Source organism: Nuphar pumila, chromosome 7 (genome assembly GCF_984573655.1).
Source record: "Nuphar pumila chromosome 7, dmNupPumi1.hap1.1, whole genome shotgun sequence".
Classification (NCBI taxonomy): Eukaryota; Viridiplantae; Streptophyta; class Magnoliopsida; order Nymphaeales; family Nymphaeaceae; genus Nuphar; species Nuphar pumila.
Genome location: NC_143255.1, coordinates 98,722,227 through 98,746,768, shown reverse-complemented (window position 1 = coordinate 98,746,768; position 24,542 = coordinate 98,722,227). Strand labels below are relative to the sequence as shown.

At 37.3% G+C, this 24,542-nt stretch overlaps 3 protein-coding genes across 3 annotated transcripts in view; 1 reads left to right on the top strand and 2 right to left on the bottom strand.

The window, feature by feature from the left end:
- LOC149832594 (uncharacterized) overlaps positions 1-2,450 on the top strand; it is a 31,123-nt gene extending 28,673 nt beyond the window's left edge. Inside the window, exon 3 of the mRNA XM_090014599.1 lies at positions 2,144-2,450. Within this exon, the coding sequence (XP_089870725.1) occupies positions 2,144-2,158 (15 nt within the window). The 3' untranslated portion in view covers positions 2,159-2,450. The remainder of the gene's footprint in view (positions 1-2,143) is intronic.
- A 2,334-nt stretch (positions 2,451-4,784) lies between these two features.
- LOC149832593 (UPF0548 protein At2g17695-like) lies at positions 4,785-7,798 on the bottom strand. Its single transcript, XM_090012520.1, has 4 exons — positions 7,689-7,798; positions 7,403-7,594; positions 7,083-7,299; positions 4,785-5,068 (listed from the first exon to the last, which is right to left on the bottom strand). The coding sequence occupies exons 1-4, from the start codon at positions 7,745-7,747 to the stop codon at positions 4,877-4,879; spliced, it is 660 nt and encodes a 219-aa protein (XP_089868646.1). The 5' UTR covers positions 7,748-7,798; the 3' UTR covers positions 4,785-4,876.
- Positions 7,799-23,583: 15,785 nt separating this feature from the next.
- Positions 23,584-24,542, bottom strand: part of ECH2 (enoyl-CoA hydratase 2) — a 39,250-nt gene continuing 38,291 nt past the window's right edge. Inside the window, exons 10-11 of the mRNA XM_090014598.1 lie at positions 24,046-24,219; positions 23,584-23,926 (exon numbers count right to left, since the gene is read on the bottom strand). Of these exons, the coding sequence (XP_089870724.1) occupies positions 23,839-23,926; positions 24,046-24,219 (262 nt within the window). The 3' untranslated portion in view covers positions 23,584-23,838. The remainder of the gene's footprint in view (positions 23,927-24,045; positions 24,220-24,542) is intronic.

The window sequence follows — 24,542 nt, the reverse complement described above, 5'->3', positions numbered from 1 at the left end:
CAAATGTTAAAGGAGACTTTGTTGGGTCCAAAAATTGATTTGGGTTTAAGAAAGGAAAAACATGAAATAGAAGGAAGGTGGGTATTCACGCTGAGATTTGTAGATTCAGATCTGAAATAAAAGTTGATGTAATGAATTAGGTAGAGGAAAAGAAAAAGAGTATGATTAACGATTAAATCAACTTGAAATAAATGAAGATTTAGAGACATCAAATCAGATCTGATTGAATCAGACCAGATTTGATGTTACTGGAATATAGTTATGAAGAGAAAAGGGTCTGGTCTGACTGTGATCAGATCTGATTTAGCAAAGGGGCAAGAAAAATGATGAGATCTAATCTAGTATGATTAGATCGATTTTGAAAAAGGGAGAGATAAGGAGATCTGATCCGACGTGACCAGATTTGGAATTAAAAAAAAGGAAGAAGAAGAAAATCATGACCTAATGGCTGTGCCTCAACCCGCTCTGATACCATGTGAAGATTGCTGTGTCCCTTGGTTTGTGTGTCCTGCTGCACAAAGAAAATAGAGAAGAAAGAAAAGAATAGGAGATGAGCTGAGGTTGTGCCCTAGCTGGGACACCTCTCTTGAATATATATTAAGTGAGAAAAATACATGACAAAATGCAATAATACCCTTTTGGTATGAACTGATTTACAACACAGAGAAATACCCATAATACCCTCATGTGTATTTCTAACACTTAGGCCTGCATAAAGGGTCTGCAACGAGATTATTTTTCACTGAATTTGTGGAAGCTCTAGTCTGACCATGCTGTTGCTTGGCTTGGCTAATGGACACTTTGAGTTTTGTCACACTTCTTTGAAGTCCAGAGTGGATGAGAGATTTGTCTAAGTCTTATCAACATGTTCTTACTTGGCATTGGGGACTTATTGGACATAACTCTAATTATTTTCTTGCATGTTTTTATTGGATATTAGAGTTAAATAACTCATTCATAGTTGCCAGACCAAGGGTTGAGTTAATCTGACCTGCAGAAAGGAGGGTATCAATCAACCCAACTCTTTAATAATCACAGTGCTCAACTTTCACTGAATCTAAGATTGCTAAAGGCCAGAGTTTGGGCTTGCTGTCAAAAGTGCGTGGCCTAAATGTTGGTTCTTTCACCGAATGACAAGCACATACTTTCTGGTTAACTAAATTTAGGAGCTAATTAATATGTTTTTGTAATGGAATGAGAGGGATCAATAATTTCTACAAGCTGTCTACTTCAGGAAAGTAGAATATAGTGGTGGAATCTGGAGATGCTCAAGCAGTGTACCTTTAGTTGTCATTTACAACAGGAATGACTAGAGGAGGCCTTCTGTTGCAGAAGAAAGTGAGCTGGGTATATGTGTGCTTTACTAGGCTATTTGCTGATAGAGCAGAATCTATGTGATTAAGCTATTCCATAATCTCGTACATGGAAAGTGTTAGAGATATTAGCAGGTCTTAACATTTTTTTCTAAAGGAACCCCTGAAAAGTATTTACTGATATAAGCTGCACAGCATGCTGCTAACCTTCTATATTGGAATCTGAATGCATTTGCTAAAAAGAGGAGTGTATACTTGATTTTTCCACTTAATTGGTTGAAGGTATCAAATTGGGATTTGCATTTGACCATTGTGATCTAAGATAAGCTAAAACTGCAGCGCTGTAGACTACTTGTTTTAATCATCCCATGTTGAAATAGGCCTTTAGCAACAAGAAAAAGACTAGCTATATGTATTTCTTTTCATTTCCAACATTTTGAACAAGAAAATGTGGAATTTGTTTCACTCGGAGATATTAGAGAAAACATGATTTGGAATTTTGGATACTGATCCAAGTCTCAGACCTGTTCTAAGGTTGCTTCGATCATGGATATGCATGGCATGTCTACTATTTCCCTTGACCAATTTTTTCTTCTCGTTGACAACTTGCACTTGGAATGGTAATTAAAAATTTAGGGTTTTGGTTGGATAACGTTTCTTGGTCATTTGTGTTGTAATTTCAGTTTGAATGTACTATAAGCCCACCACTTATTTGGCACAAACACTACTACGAAATTGATGCTGAACTCCATGCAATCATAATGCTTCTTCAGGATGTTTCTCCTGCCTTAATGCTGACAGATAATACTCGCTACTTTTGCTATTTGCAGATTTCAGGTGATTGATGATGTTACAGGCAGAGTTGAATGCTCCACTTTGCTTGATAATGAGATTAGAGTTCTACCGACTCTCTGTAAAATATATCTATTACTTGGTTGAGAACCATGGAGAGGAGTATTCCTCAGGAAAGCTAGTTGATTCTCTTCGTTTGATGTTTTTTTTTGGGTGGCTTGTCTGCATGCTTTGAGGTATCTGTGGTAATAAAAAGTCTAGCGGATTAGTGTAACATGTGAGCATTGAGAGCCATGATCACTGCAGATGCTTATTAATATAGCTTTTGCGTTTGATTACAGAAAATTATCTAAAGTGCATATAAATCTTGTGATTCGTTTATTCAATGCATGGATCTTGTACGAAGCATATGTTGTAAGATGTGATGTTGAACATGTTCTGTTATTTTTTGTTCATGGACAGGGAAACCACCCTTGGGATAAGAGACCTAGTTGCGCTGGCTAAGCCTGCCATATTTATGGTCGCTATCCCGATGATGGCGCACCCCTTATCCCCAGAGATTTGTCAAGCTTCGGCCGAGCAACGGCTTATCCTTTGCCCTCATTAATGCAAAAGGCTAATGCTCATGTGAATGAAACCCTGACCACCCGTAAGGCCCCCTCCACTACACCAAACCCCTTGGGCTTTAACATGTTCCGTTATTCCTAGAATAGTGTGTTATTAAGTATAGCGTGGTCTCATACTGACAGCTTTACAAACTAGGGGATATTTTTTGTACTTGTCAAAAAACTGGAGATTGTGAATAGAAAAGCGTTGATAACTTGACGCTTGGTCCTCGTGAGGATGTGAGGACTTGTTTTTCATGTTCACATCAGTGAGGGAGTTATTTTCCTTGTCATCACGATAATCATCAGCATCATTGTATTTTCTGGATGATTGAGAACATGAAAGTTTTAGTAATAATAAAGTTAATGAGCTTTGCTACTTGGAGAACATTATCATAAATGTTATTGTTTTCGGAAGTTGCAAGTTCTAGTATGCAGTTTAAATCCAAGAAGAGCAATCTGATTGTACTGGAATTATACAGAGTTTTCTCTTGTTTGAATCCCTGAAGGATACTTGATAAATAATTCAAAGGAATAATATGCTTGATGCCAGCCTATCGAAAATAATGTGCTAACAAAATGTATAAAAGATATAAAACGTTGTGGTTCTCGTGTGAAAATCACAAGTTTTGGAGAGTTTTATCAAAGAGAAAGATTACTTACAACTTCCGGCCTGCAGCCCAAAATGATCTTCCCGGCCAAATTTTCTGACTTCAAATTCAGGACTTAAGCTTTGAAACTTATTGAGCATGATTTTTCTTTCATGTAAATCCTACGAGCCTGACAATGCATTAGGATGAAAGGAGAGGGCTGTTCTAAGAATATCAACAGATCGAGTTTAGGTCAGATTGGGTATGTAGATTTTCATCCAAATGTGAGCCTGAACGGAATCTGAATTCGATGGGTGATCTGACTCAATTACATAATGATAACATGTCTGATTAGCTAATTAGATCTGGATTCAGTTTTTTAATCTGATTAGGCAAGATTCAATTATGTCAGATTCAGTAATGCCAATATCTGAACGGAGCAACAGACTTAATCACTAATGGAAGCAGAGCAAGATTGCAAGAAAGATAGTGGTAAATGAAATAGTTAAACACAAAAATGGCTTTATATGCTTAAACTCAGTTTTTTTTTACATGGAGAAATCAGACACTTTAAAACTACAACTGGGCATAACTTTTTTTTTATCGAGGGGAAACCCCAGTTCAGGTGGTGGTAGGGGTGGGCAACAGGCCGAGCAGCCCGATGGGCCAAGCCAACCCAGCCCACCATAGGTTGGGTTTGGGCCAAGATTTTAGGCCCGAGCCCGTTAGGTACCATGCTGAAACTGAGTCCCTTGGGTACTAGGCTGAAACTGGGTCCCTTGGGTACCATGCCGAAACCTGGCCTGTTATATATGTGGGCCGGGCTCGGGCCAACCCAATGGTCCTGAGTCATTTATTAATTTTTTTAATATAAAAATTAAAAAAATTAACTATTGCATAGTAACTTGGTAACTATTATTATTTAGCTAATTAGTTTCATTAATTTTCTTAAAACTAGAAAAATAATTAGTTGGGTACATGAGAAGTTGGAAACTTATTAATTATTATTATTTACAAATGAATTTGGGTTGGGTCAGGCAGTTGCGCCAATGGGCCGGGCCATGAGCTGCTCTTCAAACCTGAGCCCGTTAAGAAACAGGCCAAAACCTGGCCCGTTAGTAAATGAGCCGGGCCACACTTAAAGCCCTGGGGGCCAAGCTCTAAACAGGTCCGGCCTGGGCCGGCCCGATGCCCGCCCCTAGTTGTGGCATCATCGTTGGGACATCTCTACCCCTAAATTGAAGTGTATCATATTGTTTGATCTCTGAGACATGAGCTGAAAATTCTGGTGGGGATGAATCTGCTGAAAATTGAAAAATGTAGGTTCCATTGTCATTTATTTTCCCTTGGGAAAGAGTGTGTGGACAAGTTTTAGTTGTATTCATATTACCATTTTGAAATTTTACAATCCAACATTTCTTGGCTCAAAGTGATAACATATGCAATGAAAGTGGTATTCAAGCCTGAGAAGATAGAGATGAAAATAAACATAAAATACATTCTCAGATATATTCAAAATGCATAGTCAGATGCATTCCATCACAAGAACAAAAGTAAGCTCAATATTACAATTACATTAGGCAGGTTCTTGGGATTTGACATGCCGTAGAAGTGCCTGCATTGACTGTTGGGCAAAGTACTTTTGTCGAAAACGGACATAGGCATATCCAACAAAAGATAAAAAATGTGCAGGCTTCGATATCGAAAGTATTTCATACCACACTTTGTTGTCCTCATCTAGCTCAACTGAAAACCGCTCTTCCCCAGCCTGCTCGATAACAAACGCATTAAAGCATGAATTAAGTCATAATGGGATGTATTTGTTTCCCACATCAGAGAAAAAAAATGGAGAAAAACAAAGGCTAAAGAGATCAACTCCAGAAATCAAATAACACTAAATAGTACTATTTTAATACAAGATTTATCACAGAAACATAGAAGAAGCTCACATATAAATGCACCAAGGCGCACCAACCACATTTAGAGCCAAATTGAAGAATTAGCAGAGGGTCTAACAGATACAATCATGTTGGATAATGCACGTGCATGCAGAGAGAGAGAGAGAGAGAGAGAGAGAGAGCAAATTCCATGTATCTGTAATTCTGTATCATAATACTTCATCTTTTTATCAGGATCAATAATTACTTGAAATAAATTTCAATATGCAAATTGTCTCAATCTTTGAGATTTCACTCACAGGATTCAAGGGCCTAAAGAGAAGTCTCAGCTACAGAAAACCTTAGCTATGTAGAAATTGGATGATGGACCATCTGTCATTGAAAACCCTTCACTGAATTTCACCAAGGAATAATATTATCGATGGCTGGTATCTTTGTCAATTGTAAAATTAAAAGACCAGAGGACAGACAATGATATAGGTGCAAGCTTGTAGACAAATCCCTGAGAAGCATCAAAACAAATTAAGCAAACATGGATCAACCAAGACAACAGAATGACAGTCTGATGTGGTCGTTGTGTGGATGTACCTTTAAGGTCCAGGAAGATAAGAAGAGCCACGAAACAAGGACAAGTCACACAGGCACCATGGAAGTTCTTGCAAATATTTGGGCATTATTTTGTTTCTTCAGTTCTTGACACCACAAGTTTAATTTCAATGTGCCTCCTTGAGCAGAGGCTTAGTGTTCAAATACAAACAAGCCCTTACAAGTACCAGTTTCTAAGGACAAGTCACATCCTGCTTCTTAGTCTATCATTTCTTTCTACATCTAAAAGTATATCCATGATTTTGTATCCTAGCACACTAGGCCTCCTTAAGAGAATCCACTATACAATTACTTTGGGACACCAAAATCAACCAACTCAACAGCAAGGAAATGAAGAGTTAGTATCCTCGATATACTCCCACCAGGTGTGTGGGTGCCTTTAACCGATGGGCTCTGTAAGGGCTTGGGTGTCAGAGACCCTACCTGGAGATTACCCACTTCGGCAGGGAACTTCGTCATCAAAATATCAACTACTTATCCTACGTATTTCTGTCAACTTTTATCTTCTTCTATTATGACTCCTTATTACAACAGTATCGCCCACACATAATTAAGGTACATAAATTTCTCACCCTATTTTCACAGCGAGGTTTGATAAAATGCACCATTTTAATACATCAATTTGATGGTAGTTCATTAAAGTTCTTGAATCATGTCCTTGGTAATTATTTAAAGAGCTGAATGGGTTTACAAATTTGCAAATCTTTGTCTTCCTCCAAGATGAAGCTGGTTGTGCTGTCATGTGAATCTCACATGGAGGTCTTCATAAAGATTTGCATAATCGAGTTTGTTAATGAGGTGAAAATGTTATTATTTTATTCAACAAGTTTGAACCCATTAACAGCCATGATTGCTTTATACCAGTCTGCGGATTCACTTGGCTTGAACTTTAAGTTACAAATGCACTGTGATCGAACCAGCTTCATTCTTAAAGGGAGACATGCCAATCCCTAGTTTCTATCTTCTGGAAGGCTACCATTCCGCTCATTGTAAATGCATGTTTTATGGTTTATGAAAATAGAAGGAAGCCTCGTATTATCCTCATAGTCTGATCTGTATCGTACGAATCATTTGATTAATTGATTGGAGAGAAAAGAAGAAGAATGCAACTCCTTTCCTCAAAATAAATTTCATGACCCAACATGATGTAATTCTTTAATAAGCCGCAAAATGCACTCTATACATCGTCAATTCTGCAGTATCTTTGATCCTCAGGAGATAGAGAGTAAATATAAAGGAATTAACTAATCAAAGGAGAAGAAGAACAACAACAATTACCAACAAATGGCCTCGAAGGGTTCCGCTCCCGAACGAGAAGGAAGCCTTCATATTCCTTCCAATGGCGCCATCTTTGACGGAATTCCGGTCGCTCACATAAACTATCTGAAGAGGCAGCAGAGCCCAAGGGACAAACTCCTTCACACAGACGCAGAACCTCTCACCAACACTGACGGGAGTGTTGGGATCCACGAACGCCCAGTCCAAGCCGAAGTGCCTATTCCACCACCACCACCCATTCCCATTTTCAATGCTTCTACGAAAATGGCGCAAAAGGAAAAAAAAAAAAGGCCCCTGGCCATATGGGTGGGCGTGCTTACTTCCATGCTTGGAGAGCTTGCTTTCCTTGTTGGTAGGTCTGTTGTCCGGAGCCGAGCATGACGCGGCCACGGTTGACGAAGAAACCCTCTCGATCGGAGCCATCGAGCAACGACGACGACGACGATGGATTGGGATCGGAATCGGAAGAAGTTGCGCCACGGCGTTTGGGGTCGTAGTTGAAATCTCCCGCTCTGATGACAAAATGAAGAATTGGAAAGAGAGAGAGAGAGAGAGAGAGAGAGAGAGAGAGAGAGAGAGAGAGAGAGAGAGAGAGAGAGTTTTTACTGATTAACGCAGGCGGACTGGTGGTGAGGCAACGGCCGGTGCCAACAAAGGAAAACCATCTCTCCAGCAGGAGCAGCAACAGCAAACAACGGGAGGGTGTTGTGTGTTATCTCCCGAAGAAGAGGGGTTTGCTACAGTGCGTGTTTGGGGGTTGGGGTGGCAATCGGGTCGGGTCGGGTCGGCGGGTAAGAATACCTCAACACGAACACGACCCGTTTATTAAACGGGTTGGATGTGGCAAACACGACCCATTTATTAAACGGGTAACCCGACACGACACGGTTAACCCGTTTAATAAACGGGTCGGGTCGACACGACACGATTACACGACACGGCGCCCAGTTTATTAAACGGGTTGGCCGGTCTGAGTTAGGGTTAGATAAGTTAATATATATATAAACGAGTCGGCGAGTTGACGGGTTCATGTAAACGGGTTGACCTGCCCGCCTAACCCGTTTATTAAACGGGTCAAACGGGTTGGCGGGTTGGCATACCCCTAACACGAACATGACCTGTTTCATAAACGGGTTAGGTGGGTCGACCCGTTTACGACACGAACCCGTTTAAGCCAAACCCTAACTCGGCTAAGAAGCGGGTTGGCGGGTCGGGTCAGATTTTGCCACCCCTAGTTTGGGGGTCCGAATGAGAGCCACCTATATAAGCACGTGGGGCTCGTATCACCGTGTGTCGGCATCCCTTAGCATCAGAGTTCGGTGCGATTGCAAAGACTTAAGTATTTTTTCTTGCCATTTTCATCATGAAACGATAGTTAAAAAAAAATGACAAAAATATCTTCCATCTAAAAAGGGGAGGATGATCTTAACTCTTCAAAAAGTCCAAACATTTTGTTTTTGCCATAAGCAGTAAACTCCTATATTGCCAGCGAATCACTCTTTGACCATGCACCATCTGTTGTAACATGAGCTCTCTTTGACGACACACCCTTTACTATTGTCTGCTGTCGTCGAAGCACCCTTTGTCGTCATCTCGAGTCCAGGTTCCCGCCTTGGCTTTTAGCTTGTGTTACAACACATTGTCGTCTTCTTGTTCCTGCCTTGTGTTACAAAACATTCTCGGGTTCGTTCATACCTCATGGAGATAACTATAAATCGATCAACTGGTTCGATCATTGGTGGGCGTCATAAGAGCATTTGTCGATCATCTTTTTTTACAGTCTTCTTTTCTTCTTCGTTTTCGTTAGGCAATATAGAAAAAAGCAATGACACACAAACATTCCAACAAGTGCCATTAAGGCGTCGTGAGTACCTTTCCATGTCATCATGCTATTGTTAAAGAACATATGTCATCATGAGTACCATTAAGACATTGTTTTGTTATTGCAGGTGGATGTTATCTTTTTGATGGTTGGAAAATTAAACATATTTATAAGACGCTGAGACATGTTGACAAGAATGGTTGTTTACAGATACGAGGAAGGGCCTCTACCCCATCTGGTATCATCCATTCACTTAGTATATGCAATGTAACGAAAATCGTGGTTGCAGTAACATATTACCGATTTGTGAGATATTGTTTTATTTGTTAATATCGATTTGTAAGCTATTATGTTGAATTTCCATATCGATTTGTAATATATTATGCGATATGGATATCGATTTGTAAGATATTATCATGTCAATTTGTAAGCTATTATGTTGAATTGTCGTATCGATTTGTAATATATTATGCGATATGTATATCAATTTGTAAGATATTATATATTTTTTAGTATCGATTTGTAAAATATTTGTAGTATGATTTGAAAACGTGTGCGTGCAAAAATACATTGTTGTGCGCTTACGGTGGCGATTTGCATATTCAAATTGCTGCTCATTTAGCGATTTCTATTGAAATCGCTTCACAACGTTGTAGATATAATTAAATCGTTGTCATGTGAATCACTATCATCAACACACATATGCGTTAAATCGTTTCTTTTATTGGCATGGTAAATAACAACTCGATGCATAGTATAAGCAGATAACAAATCATTGTTGTTTTTATACTGTGATTCATTCAATCGTTTCTTTGACTTGCTTAACCTTATCGGTATCTGTTGTTATATGTATCTTGAATAAATCATAGTAAATGTATGTGCTGGCTAACGCAAATTGATATCTTGCTTATGATAGTGGTGAACTTATCATCTGGTTACAGTGAAGATGATGTATCACAATCATTGAAAAGTTATGAAGAAGTGAATATTTGTACTAATGACCCACCTAAAGAAGTGAACATGTGCACTAATGATGCACATGATAAGAAGGGTGCAGACATTGGATTCACTCTTGACTTGAATATTCTAGTAGAAGAAATGCAATTTGATATTGAGATAGACGATCATGACAGTACACTTGATAAATATGCAGGCACTGAGAATCTATATGATAGTACACTTGACTCTGTTCTCGTAGAAGGAATGCAGTTTAATAATGAGGAAGCTGCATATAAATTTTACAATAATTATGCCTTAAAACTTGGCTTCAGTGTTAAAAGATATTCTTGGTCAAAAAATCCACAGGGTGTCGTGGTGAGAAAGACATATGTTTGTTCTAAGGAAGGTTGGAAGAAGTCAAGTAAAAATCCAACAAGGAGCAAGCTAGATTAAAGATGTGGATGCTCAGTGAGAATGGTGTTAAAAAGACTTCTGAATGAAAAATATGTAGTTTTTACTCTAATCAGTGATCATAACTATGAATTAACAGCTTCATTTATGACTCTTATGTTAAGGTCATATCATAAAGTAACTGAAGCGCATGTTGAAATATCTTATAGCGTCGGCATTGCACCAAGGAAGACATACAATTTATTCGCGCACATAGATGGTGGTTGTGAGAATATGTCATTCACACCTATGAATCTAAGAAATCACTTGAGAAGGAAGGGGAAAGATAACATGAAGAATGAAAAAATATGTTCTTTGATTGATTACTTATAGAAGAAATCAAACAATGACCCTAGTTTCTTTAGTGCAATGCAACTGAATGAAGATGGATATGATGTGAATATATTTTGGGCAGATGCAAAGTCAAGAGTAGATTATGAATGCTTCAATGATGTGCTTGTTTTTTATACGACAGTGAAAATTAATACTGAACAATGGTCATTTGTGCAGTTTGTCAGAGTAAACCATCACTCATAGAGTTGTATATTAGGTGACACTTTTTTGTATGACCAGACCAAGAAAAGCTTTGAGTAGTTGTTCAGAGTATTTACACAGACAATAAATGGGAAGCAACCTAAAGTTGTACTTACAGATGATGATCACACAATTGCGGCTAAAGTGTCTCATGTATGGCTAGATGCACATCATCGCCTATGTTTGTGGCATATCTTTTAAAATACAGTAAAGAACATAGGACACATATTTAATCAAAAGACATGGTTTGACAAAAAGTTTATAAGGTGTATACTTGAGAGCGTAAATGATGTCACCTTTATGTCTGATTGGAAGAAAATGATTCAGATGTACAACCTTGAAGACTATATATGATTATAAAATTTATATGCAAACAAAGAGAAGTGAGCATTGGCATATGAAAGACAATACTTTTGTGCAGGTATGATAAGCACACAAAGAGCTGAATCTATGCATGCTACACCGAAAAAAAACCTTGTATTCATGTTTAACAATGTTTTGCTTCATAGAATAATATAAATTATTTGTAGACAGTCTTAGACAGAATGAGCCTGAACAAGATGTGAGATGCTTCGATATACGCCCTGTAACTTTGGGCATGAAAATATCGATACGACCTGCAAATCTGTATACACTAACTGTATTTGAATGGATTAAAAAGAAGGTTATACAGGTCATGAATTGCAACATAGAAAAATATGTGCAAATCTAGAATATGCACAAATACCATATTGTATGGGAGGGCGAAGGGCATCCCAAAAACAAGAAGCATATGTTACATACAATGTTGACAACAGAACAATTGAATGTACGTGCAAAATATATGAATTCAAAGGTATTTTATGTCGCCGTGCATTAAAGGCACTTAATCAAGAGAAGATACAAGAAATACCTGAGTCATATTTAATGCAAAGATGGATGAGACAAGCAAAGATTGAACTGCTGAATACAGATAATGTCAGTCAATCTGGTGTTGATGAGAAGTGTCATATAGCATTTCGTTACCAATAATTATGTAGATCACTTATGCATGTTGCAGATTTGGCATCGAAAAGTGAAGGAGTCTATGTATGCATGAGAAAAGTATCAAGGGAGTTACTTGAAAATATGCAGTTAATTCACCATCAGTCTGTTGCAGCTCATGAAGACCAGTCCAAGAAAATGAGAGCGAATAACGAAGATGAAAATCATGCTTCCCTTGACACTCATGAGAAGTTGTGCCGAAGCGTAAATATCATCTTTAACAAGTCAGGAGTCAACGTTGTAGATTATGATATAAAAATTCACCTAACCAAGGGTATAAAAAAAAACTTGCCTCTAATCGCAGTCGGAGGAGGACAAAAGGTGTACTAGAATTGGTTAGCAAGAAAATGTCTAAGAAACAACTAACCCCTAAGCAAAAGCAACCAAGCCATTCGCATGAACATGTATATAATACATTATATTGCTTCCTATATAAATTGCATTATGTGCATCTTATCAATATCTAACTTATGTAATTTTCAACATACAACAATACCTTACAGACGTACACTACAACATTGAAACCTTCAATCCTCTCGACCAGTTTGAGTGGAACAATACCATCAGTTTTACAAGTCTTTTGGTATGTAATCAATGTTGAGAGGATGTTTGCATTTCTTGTGAAACTTAATATAGTGTCTTATATTGTTCTGTTTCATGACAGGCTCAGTTCAATTCGAAAGTAAGTTATGGAACACAAGAATCACATATGAATTATGTTTAATAATGTATCCTTCATATATATAAATCATTGTAATATGTATCCTTAGTTTTGTAAATAAATTGTTTTAGATGTAAAAAGTTGTTGCATTTACTACATGTGCATGATCGTTGTTAAATCGATGTAGTTTAATTTTTATACCATTAGTAAATCGCCTCTATGGTGATATATTTGGTATATAAATCGTTATACCATGTAGTGTCCTATCGTGATTTACACAAGCTAATATTTTTTATAAATGAATGTGGTTGTAAATCATGTAGATTTGTAGTTAAGAAGTTACCGCGACAACAATATGTCTTTGTGAACAAAATCAATTGTATTTAAGAAGTTAACACGATTTGTATTGTTGAAGTTACCTCGATTTGTACTTTACTAATTCTAAATGGGACATCCATTTAAACCATTGAAGCAGTTATTGTGTAAATCATGATAGGAAATATCGTTGACATAGACCTAGCCCATAAACGCAAATCGTGATAGCACATAGCCTTCATATGTACAAATCGTTTCAATCTTTTATCAATCATTATGTAAATTGCGATAGGAAGATCGTAAAAGTAGATCATAATTTCTATTGTACACAATGCTAATCACGTTTACATTTTTTATTTATAAAGGCCGAACATTATAATGATTTGTAGTGTACTACGTCTAAACATCATGTCAATTTGTTTATTGTTTTTCCTTTCCATCTTTTGTGAATCAGTCATTATGTAAATCACGATACGATATATTGTTCATATAGACAAAGCTGCTTAAATACAAATCGAGGTAATTTACAACCATATTCATTTCCAAAAAATAATAGTATTTAGTTACAATACATCATGACCAATTGTTTGACTTATTTAAAATAAATGAACATCATCATCTGCGACAACGATATGTCTTTGTTTGTCTTTGTGAACGATAACGATATGTAATATCGCAATTTACTCATATCGGTTTGCAACTGTTACTCAAATATTGTGAACGAAACAGTGAAATCAATTTACAACTATTACTTAAATCGGTTTCAAGTTGTAAATCCTATTGTGAACGAAATAGTGAAATCGATTTTTAATTTAGTAAGTCTAAAACTATCGTGATAGAACATATCATTCACATAGACAAAGCTCATAAACGCAAATCGCGATAAGACAAATCATTTCCGCTTTATGTCCCCGACTCTATAGTTTATGATAAAATACTTTTATAAAAAAAAGTCGCAATCTCTTATAGAAAGAACTATATATTTATTGAATGTTATGTTACAACAAAAAAATATAATTGGTTGCAACCCAATCGATATCAAGCAAATCGTGATAGCACGTAGCCTTCATATGTATAAATCATTTCAGCCTTTTATTAATCATTGTGTAAATCGCGATAGAAAGACAGCTCATAAAAGTAAATCATAATTTCTGCAGTATACAACCCTAAATGCTTCGTTGATTTTTTTTATGAAGGCCGAATATTACAACGATTTATTCAGTGGCACTTGTGTGTTACGCTTATTAAAAAAAATATACATTTATAGAATGTCACGTTACAAAAAAGAATTATAGAATTACAAAAAATAATTATCGGGATAAAAAAATCACATAATATTTATTCAGTTGCACTTGACAACTCATATGGACTATGACATACAAATCATCTCTTTCTTTTCTTTGGTAGACTTTCTTTCCTCAGTGGCCTCTTGATTCCCTCGATCTTATTAAAACCACTCATAATCATCTCTACCAGTGTACCATATTATGACCGCATTTGTCTCTCCAAATTCCTCACCTACTTTCGTAACTCCTTATTCTCCCTCTCCAACATCTCCAACCTTATGACGGAGACTACCTTATTTTTTGTGAGCTATGTTCGCTCCTCATCGTATATTGTAACTGAGGGAATCATTGTTGTAGTCAGAGGAAAACAATAGATGTTTTTTCTAATGAGTGATTTGTATTAAAATGATTTACACTAATGAATGCTACATATTACAATGATTTACAATAATGAATGCTAAATGCTAAAACGATAACGCTTTGTACTAATGAAGATAAAATCTTGCAATGATCATTACTTAAGAATGCTAAAGATTACAATGATTTACACTAATAAAAGTTAAATGCTAAAGTGATAACGATTTATACTAAGGAATACAAAATCCTAAAATGCTCATTACTTAAGAATGTTAAATATTAGAATGATTTATACTACTGAATGCTAATGCAATAATGATTTGTACTAACGAAGACAAAATCCTGCAGCGATGATTACTTAAGAATGCCAAACATTTCGACTATTTATACTAATGAATGATAAATGTTGAAACGATTGTAAATGATTTTAAACCATTTACCTCATTTAATTGCGATGATTACCGCCTGTGTATAACTGTTTAGTTATACAATGCCGGTCCCAAGCCCGGATAAAGGAGGAGGGTTGCGGTAGGCCAGTGACAGCCAGCATAAAAACTTAGTCACACCCTATGAATATGAATCAATATGAGAATTTCGTTGGAGTGTTCCCTACTGAGCAACGCGTTGTACTCTATAGGCCCGGAGGCAGTGATAAATGGGCAAGGGTTGCTAGGTCGTCACCCAGAAGCGACGCATCACACCGACGCCCAGGTGTGGTGTCGAATAGGCAAGGGTTCCCTCACTTTGTTGGACGGGTGGGGTAAAGAAGATAGTTCAAGACCATAAAATTAGGTTAGCCACTTGGAACATAGGGTCTTTAACTGGTAAGTTAATAGAGTTAGTAGATGTTATGTGTAGGAGAAAGATGAATATTTTATGTCTACAAGAGACCAAATGGGTAGGTGAGAAAGCAAAAGTGATAGAACCTTGAGGATATAAGATTTGGTATACAGGAATAAATAAGAATAGGAATGGAGTAGGGATTGTTATTAGTCGTGAGTTTATGGATGATGTAGTTGAGGTCCGTAGGAAGGGTGATAGGATTTTACTTATTAAATTAATATTAGATACAAATATTATTAATAATATTAGTGTTTATGCACCTCAAGTAGGTTTAGATGATTCCATTAAGCGTCAATTTTGAAAAGATTTAGATGGTAGTACAAGGGATATCTTATGGAGAAAAGCTTTTCATCGACGGTGACCTTAATGGACATGTAGGCATTAGTAGGGATGGATTTGAGAGTATTCATGGAGGATATGGTATAGGAGAAAGAAACAAAAGTGGAGAAAGGATTTTAGATTTTGGTTTGTCCTATGATATGATCTTAGCAAACACTTGGTTTAGGAAGAGGGAGTCTCACCTAGTAACATTTAAAAGTGGGGTTAATACGAGTTAGATGGACTTTTTCCTACTTAGAAAGAGAGATAGGGGTTGTTGCATCGATTGTAAAGTTATACCGAGAGAAAGTATAGTTGCACAACATAGAGTCTTAATTTTAGATCTTAGAATTAGAAAATGCCGCAAAAGGGATAGACATAGGATAGATCCTAGAATTAAGTGGTGGGCACTGAAAGGAGCTAAACAAGGAATGTTTGTAGAGCAGGTAGTTAAGGAAGTTGATTGGTGTCTCGATAAGGATTCAGAATCAATGTGGAATAAGATAGCGGGTGGCATGAGAAAGGTGGCTAAGGAGGTATTGGGTGAGTCTAAAAGCAGTGCACCACTAAGTAAGGATACATCGTGGTGGAACGAGGATGTCAAATTAGCTATTAAGGTTAAAAGAGAGTGTTATAGAAATCTAAGTAAGAGTCATGATAATGAGAATTTGGAGAAGTATATGATAGCAAAGAATGAAGCTAAAAAAGTAGTTCGAAACGCGAGGGATAAGGTATATAAGGAGACAAGTTGGATACCAAAGAGGGTGAGAAGGATATTTATAGGCTTGCAAAGATGAGAGATAGGAAATCGAGGCATCTGGGTATGGTTAGATGTATCAAAGATGAAACGCAAAGGGTTTTAGTCAAAGATGAGGAGATTAAGGAGAGATAGAAAGATTATTTTGATAAGCTATTTAATGAAAGTCATGCTCAGGATCTTGGAGACTTCTCCATTCCTTTTCATGAGATGAATCATGACTTCATGCGCAAGATTCAAAAGAAAGAAATTGCAGAGGCTTTGAAGAAAATGAAATCAAGAAGGGCAGTTGGCCCAGATGGTATACCTATCGAGGCTTGGAAATGCTTGGGAGAGAAAGGTTTATAATGGTTGACAAATCTTTTTAACAAGATTTGGCGGACAAATAAGATGCCTAATGAGTGGAGGAAGAGTACTTTGGTGCCTCTATATAAGAATAAGGGTGATATACAAGATTGCACAAACTATCGTGGTATAAAACTCATGAGTCATACTATGAAACTTTGGGAGAGAGTGATTGAGTCTAGGTTGAGGAAGGTTGTCATGATATCAGAGAATCAATTTGGTTTTATGCCTGGAAGATCAACTATGGAAGCTATACATCTTCTTAGACAACTTATTGAGAGAAATAGAGAGAGGAACAAAGATTTGCATATGTTTTTTATTGATTTGGAGAAGGCATACGATAGAGTACCTAGGGACGTTCTCTGGTGGACAATGATGAAGAAAGGTGTTTCTCTCAAGTACATTAGTATAATTAAAGATATGTATGAAGGAGTAGTAACCAATGTCCGCACTTGTGGAGGGGTGACAACCAATTTTCCTATAACGGTTGGGTTACATCAAGGATCTGCTTTTAGCCCTTTCCTATTTGCTTTAGTGATGGATGAGCTTACGAGATCAATTCAAGAAAATGTGCCGTGGTGTATGTTGTTTGCTGATGATATTGCTTTGATTGATGAGTCTAGAGCTGGGGTTAATGATAAGTTAGAATTATGGAGACAGACATTGGAAGCAAGAGGTTTTAAGTTGAGTAAGAGTAAGACAAAATACATGGAAGGTCTGTTTAGTAAGCAACGAAGTAGTGATGGGAGTATAGTGAAACTTGGTGAGCAAGAAATACCGGTGGATGATTGTTTCAAATATTTGGGATCTATCATTCAAAAGTATGGAGAAATTGATGGAGATGTAAATCATAGGATAAAGGTTGGGTGGATGAAATGGAAAAGTGCAACTGGAGTGTTGTGCGATCGTAGAATGTCATTGCGGTTGAAGGGAAAGTTTTATAGAATGACTATTAGGCCTGCTTTACTATATGGTACGGAATGTTGGGCTGCCAAGACACATCATATTCAAAAAATGAGTGTAGCGGAGATGCATATGCTTAGATGGATGTGTGGAAATACAATAAAAGATAAGATTCAAAACGAGGAGATACGTAAGAAGGTAGGCGTTGCATCCTTTGAAAATAAGATGAGAGAGAATCGTTTACGGTGGTTTGGACATATTCGGCGAAGGCCTAATGATGCTCCAATTAGAAGGATGAAGAAATGAGAAAATATATTAGTTAAAAGTGGTCGGGGTAGGCCTAAGAAGACTTGGATAGAGATGATAGGAAAGGATATGAATGCTTTGAACCTCATCGAGGATATGGCATTGGATATAAATGATTGGAGGAGAAGGATTCATGTGGAAAACCCAGAATGATTTTCTTTTTTGGTTCATATAGCTGACCCCAATTGTTTTGGGATGAAGGCGTAATTATTGTTGTTGTTGTTGTAATTGCAGACCATCTAAAATAAACTTAGCATTATCCTCCTTGACATTTATTCTAGCCCACTGATCGATCTTTGAAAAACCACAAATCACAAAGCTATACTGAAGACACAAAATGACAATATGCTCCCATGCCCAAGACTACAAAATCAATATATTAGTAAGACTATAACTTTCAACGATCTTAGTCTATAACTACCAAATATGTAATAAGCAATTACATGGACAAATGGCCAAAACCCTGCGACGGTTTTTGTACCCTTACTCGCATGGTAAAGTTGATTGTACAAGTGTGCGAGCATAGCAGCACCTCATGCATAGTTGTCGACTTCATCTAAGTCTTCCAAGAACTGCAACTACAGGTAACTTAACCTCGAACTAGACAAATCTAAAAGTAAAGTCCAAAAAAATAAAGAAGGAAGTCGCGCAACTCTTGGTCAGCTCTTTCAGATGCACATGTAGTGGACCGACCTTCCCATTTATTACGGAAAGAAGAAACTTTCATCTATGTGAAATTGCTTCCACCAGAAATATTTTAACCTCCGTCCTCCATCAACATTCCTATAAGGGTTGTGCACTTGTTCCTTGCATTATAGTTTGAATCCCATAATAGGACAACACTTCCATGGCACTTAAGACCCGTAATCTGCATCACATCTTCTAGGGTCTTGGTGATCTCAAAAGAATTAAACTGGAATGTGTTCATCTTATGATTCCACTTATTTACCAAGTGGGTCATGGTGTTCCAGCACGTTTCAAAATAATGCTGATCCAGAAGGTTGCCGAAATGCATATTTCGTAATCGATCATTCTGATATTCACTCAGTTGTACATACCATGACAGAACTACAAGCCACTGACACCGCTCTCTGAGCTTTTCACCTGGTGCTCTACTTCTCTTCTAACCTCCCTGTAACACAAAATAGCATATTATTCATATCAAATCAAAATTAGTCTCATTTATACTTTTACACATCGTTGTATACAGTAATCACTATATATAATAATCGTTGCACACTCGCTATCATAATAATCGCTATACATAGTAATCGTTATACATAATAATATCTATCACAGTAAATCGTTCACAGTAATCACTATCACAGTAATCGCTATACATAGTAATCACTATTATAGTAATCAATTTATATAATAATACCTATCATAGTAAATCATTCACAGTAATGACTATCACAGTAATCGCTATACATAGTAATCATTATCACAGTAATCGTTGTACATAATAATACTTATCACAATAAATTATTCATGGTAATTACTATATATAGTAATCGCTATTATAGTAATCATTATCACAGTAATCGCTATACATAGTAATTGCTATCACAGTAATCGTTATACATAGTAATCGCTATCACAGTAATCGCTATACATAATAATACATATAACAATAAAGCATGACAGAAAGAAGCAATTTATGTACCTTGGTCACACATTTCTCATCTTCATCCTCTCTCTCCATCCTCTGCCTTTCTTGTTGCTCCATTATTCTCTCCTCCTCCTCCATCCTCTGCCTTTCTTGTTCCTCATTCATTCTCTCCTTCTCTTTCTCTCCTCCTCTGCCTTTCTTGTTGCTCCTTCGCTTTGTCGCTTCACTCCTCTACTTTTCTACTTCTTCCTTCCTTCGCTCCTTCGGCTCCCTCCTCTGCTTTTTTACTTCTTCCTTTTTTTCTCTTTCTTTCTCTTCCTCCTACTTTTTCCTTTCACTTTCTTTCTCTTCCTCCTCCTGCTTCTTTCTTTCTTTTTCTTTATCTTCCCCATCTTCCTTCTCCTTCCTTTGCCTTTCCTTTTCTTCCTCGTCCTCCTTCTTTTTCCTTTTCCTTTCATTTTCTTCCTCGTCTGACTTCTTCTTCCTTTGCCTTTCATTCTCTTTCTCGTCCTCCTTCTCCTTCTTTTGCCTTTCATTTTTTTTCTCGTCCTCCTTCTCCTTCCTTTGCCTTTCCTTCTCTTCCTCATTCTCCTCCTTCTCCTTCTTTTGCCTTTCCTTCTCTTCCTCATTCTGATGCTTTTTTCCTTTGCCTTTTCTCTTCCATCTTCATCATTTGCCTTTCCTTCTCTTCATCCTTCTCCTTCTTCTTCTTCAATTGTCTTTCCTTCTCTTTCTCCTCTTTATTCTTTCTTTGTCTTTCACTCTCCTCTTCCTCCTCCTCCTTCATTTGCCTTTTTATTCTCTTCCTCCTTCCTTTGGCTTTCCCTCTCCTCCTCCTCCTTCTTTATTTGTCTTTTCTTTCTTTACTTTTCATTCTCCTCCTCCTCCTTCTTCCTTTATTTTTCATTCTCCTTCTCCTTCTTCCTTTGCTTTTCTTTCTCTTCGTCATCCTTTTTCTTCTTCATCATCTTTAGTTCTTCCCCATCCTTCTTCCTTTGCTCTTCAGCCTCAATATTTGATGGATAATGCTCTGCATTATACAATTCCAATGCTTTGTCCTTGTCTTTATCATTCTCAATTTTCATTATATTTTGGTACCTTTCATAACGCTCATATATATGGGACTGACGAATAATTTCTCTAATAGTCATCTCATCGAACGGCGGGGGCTTTATTGTCTTACGAGCTTTAGTCATTACTAACCTACACAATACATAAATTTAACTGCATCATTATATGTTACAACCGCCTCTTCAAGTATATAATATTACAAATTATCTCATTTGTTAAACAATCACCAACATTACAAATCATCACAATATTTGGCTTCATAAGTAAATATCATTGTAAGATTTAGCAAACTTAAGTATAAATTGAGGTAACTTCATAAATACACATCACCATTGCTTTAAATGTATAAATCGTTGTTGCTTCAAACTTACAAATCATTGTAGAAATCGCAACATTTATAAGTACATATCGTTGTAATGTTTGGGCTTTATAAGTAAACATTGTTGTACCATTTAGCAAACTTAAGTACAAATCGTGGTAACTTCATAAATCATAAATACACATCACTACTGCTTCAAACATATAAATTATTGTTGCATCGAACGTACAAATGGCTACTGCATTAAATGTATAAATCATTGTTGTATTCCAACGTATAAATCATTATAGAAATTTAACCTTCATAAGTACATATCGTTGTAATGTTTGGCCTTCATAAGAACAAATCGTGCTAACTGTTTTTCGACGCCCAGAAGGTGGATAAGTACAAATCAATTTATTTTAGTATGAAAATAGGTGTTATTTATCATGAATAGTATAACCACTTGTAAGATTTAGCATTCAGATTTACAAATCGATTTGTTTACATAACGAAACTTTAAACGAAACTCACTGAAACGCCATGAATTTTGGTAATCCAATAGTGGGGGAGAAACACCCAAAAGGTAGATGCAGCCGATGGTGAAAACGATGCCCCCACAACGGCAGTAGACGACGACAAAGGATGCTCCAGCGGCAGCAGACGACGACAAAGGGTGCTTCGGCAGCAACAGACGATGGTAAATGGTGCGTCGTCAGAGGGAGCTCCTGTTACAGCAGATGGTGCAAACGTTTACTGCTTAGGGTAAAAATGAAATGTTTGGACTTTAAAGAGTTAACATCATCCTCCCTTTTCTGCATGAAGGACATTTTTATCCTTTTCTGGAACCAACCTTTCACTTTTCTAAATGGAGGATCTCGAACCGTCGTTTCACTTTTCTAGATGAACGTTTTTGTCCTTTTCTCGAACCGTCGTTTCATTGCAAGAATGGCAAGAAAGAGTACTTAAGTCTTTGCAACCACACCGGACTCCCACGCTAAGTGATGCCGACACACACGGGGATACGAACCCCACGTGCTTATATACGTGGCACTCGTTCGGACCCCCGAACACAGAACATTTGCTACAGTGCATCTTCGGGGGGGGGGGGGGGGGGGAGAACATATAATCTGCTCCGGCAAACAACCACGCTTTGCTTGCTGAGAGCAGATTATGTCATATTGTATATAACACTATTGTCGGTTATATTCAGTTCCCACCGCACATGGGTGGACCACGTGCACCCAGATGTGCGGTGGATATTGAATATCAGCAATAAATTGGTTGTGTGCAATATGACCTGATCTGCACTCGGTGGGACTGGGCCGACTGGCCCTTTCTTTGAGGGTGCAATCACATTGCACAAATTTAATGTGCCGCTGCATTTGAGTGTCTTTCATCTGTCACGGTTCACAAGTTTGTATCTGGGAAGATTGTGGGCGTTTAGGTGCAGCAGCACACTAAATTTGTGCAATGTGACCACACTTACTCTGTCGTATCAAGCAGAAAATAGTGGATATGGATCAGTTTGGTCGGCTCACAGTTGCATTTTTTGGATTTATAACCCGAAAAAATAGCACCCGGCATGAAGACTGTCATCGTGTCGGCAGCCTAAAACTCTGAGGCTAGGAACCTTCACAGCTGCATTTGTAATTAATATTCAGAGTTAGCTCACAGAGAAGTTTGTACTTGATGTTTTCAGAAAATGTAATCAAAGTATCAAACACTAAAAACAAACCTGTCCCAAATAAATCCCAAATTTTGTTTCCAAACATGAGAAAGTAAGAAAGTGTGAACAAAAGAAGGATGAACACACAATGCAAAGTTAGTTACCTGGTTCGGCTGGTGAAGCCTACATCCACGGGCTCTCAAAATTTTCTCTTCTTCTCTCACCAATTACAGAGGAAGAGGTTCCTTAAATAAAGATTAATCTTTACAACTAGGAGAGCCATTATCTCATCTCATTTCCTCTTTTCTTTTCCTGAGATTTAAGAAGGATTACAACTGTATGAGATCAGAGATCGACAGCTTGGGCTCTAGATGAGATTAGACACCGGATCTGGGTCAGATCTGAAATTCATCTCATATTCGATTAAATCTTTCAAAAATCGTATAAAACTGTAATTTAGTAATAGTTTTGCGATGATGAATTATTGATATATGCTAATGCAGTAGTGTGGATAGATCATTGATTGCTCTAAATATGGTTGACAACAAAAACCACTAATGAAACATGAGTCATAACCTTCAGTATGTATATCCTTACATGCGCATTATTTAAGAAGATTCCTCTCTCTCTCTCTCTCTCTCTCTCTCTCTCTCTCTCTCTCTCTCTCTCTCTCTCTCTCTCACACACACACACACACACACACAAAACAACAAATTATTTCTCATGCAAATTCAGTTATTATTTCGCTTGACCTAGTTTATTATCCAATCAGGCCAACCGATATCCAGACCGTTTGCATCTTCCACAAACGTATGTACGATTTAAAATACTAAATAAAAATGTTCTGTTTTAAATGAACTTGTAGGAGTCTGCCTAACCCCAGCTGGGCTATCCAAAATAAAAGAAAGAAAATCATTGGACATAGTTGGAGGTAGTGTGGACGGCTTTACAGCATTCCAACGACCATATCCGTATCCAAATCCAATTGGGTACCACATCACAAAACCAATCCATTTCCATCATGCTTTATAGTACGACGATGCATATCCTTAAAATGGTATGATTTGGATAAATATTCAACGCACAACACATGCTTTATAGTAAGACGATGCATATCCTTAAAATGGTATGATTTGGATAAATATTCAACGCACAACACACACACACACACACACACACAGAGATTTGTTACTTATTGAAGTTCTCAAGTAAGAAGATTGAGAACTTTTTCACATAAAATGTGGAATTCACATGGCCGAAGGTAAATGGTTTAACAGCACAAAACCAGAAAGCACTATCCGGTTCCTTTCCTTCACCTTAATGCGGTACAACACCCTGAAAAACATCAAAAGAATTATTAGCAGTTTGATGTGAAGAAGATAACAGGATATCCATAAACAAAGATGGATAATGCAGGTAAGTACTGACGAAGAGGAAATAGTTACATTTCATACCTTGTTCCTTCTAGCCACATCTCTGTGATCAAGGTCTCCCCAGGATAGACATGCAAGAGGAAGCGTCCCATTAGGCTCTTCACCAGATTTGGCTCACCACCACAGCAACATTTGATGACTGCACGAACTGCAAATCCTAACGTGCACAAGCCATGCAATATTGGGCGAGAGAACCTTGAAAGACATTTTTTTTAGATATGTTGCCACAAAAAAGTATTCAAGATAAATAAAATTTTTTTGGGGGGGACACCCAATATGGCAAGGATGTTAACCTGAAAAAAAACTTGGTGCAACAACATTGGAACTTTCGCTATAAACATGCCAAGTACATAACAAACATGCGCATGCAGACACACAAACAAGCAAGCATGCACATACAAACACACGCTACAGGAAAAAAAATTGTCATCAATATGCCTGTGGATATTATTCACATGAAATTTTATTCAGCTAAGGGCCTGTTTGTTTTGTTTTCATAATAGGGACACCCTCTCATG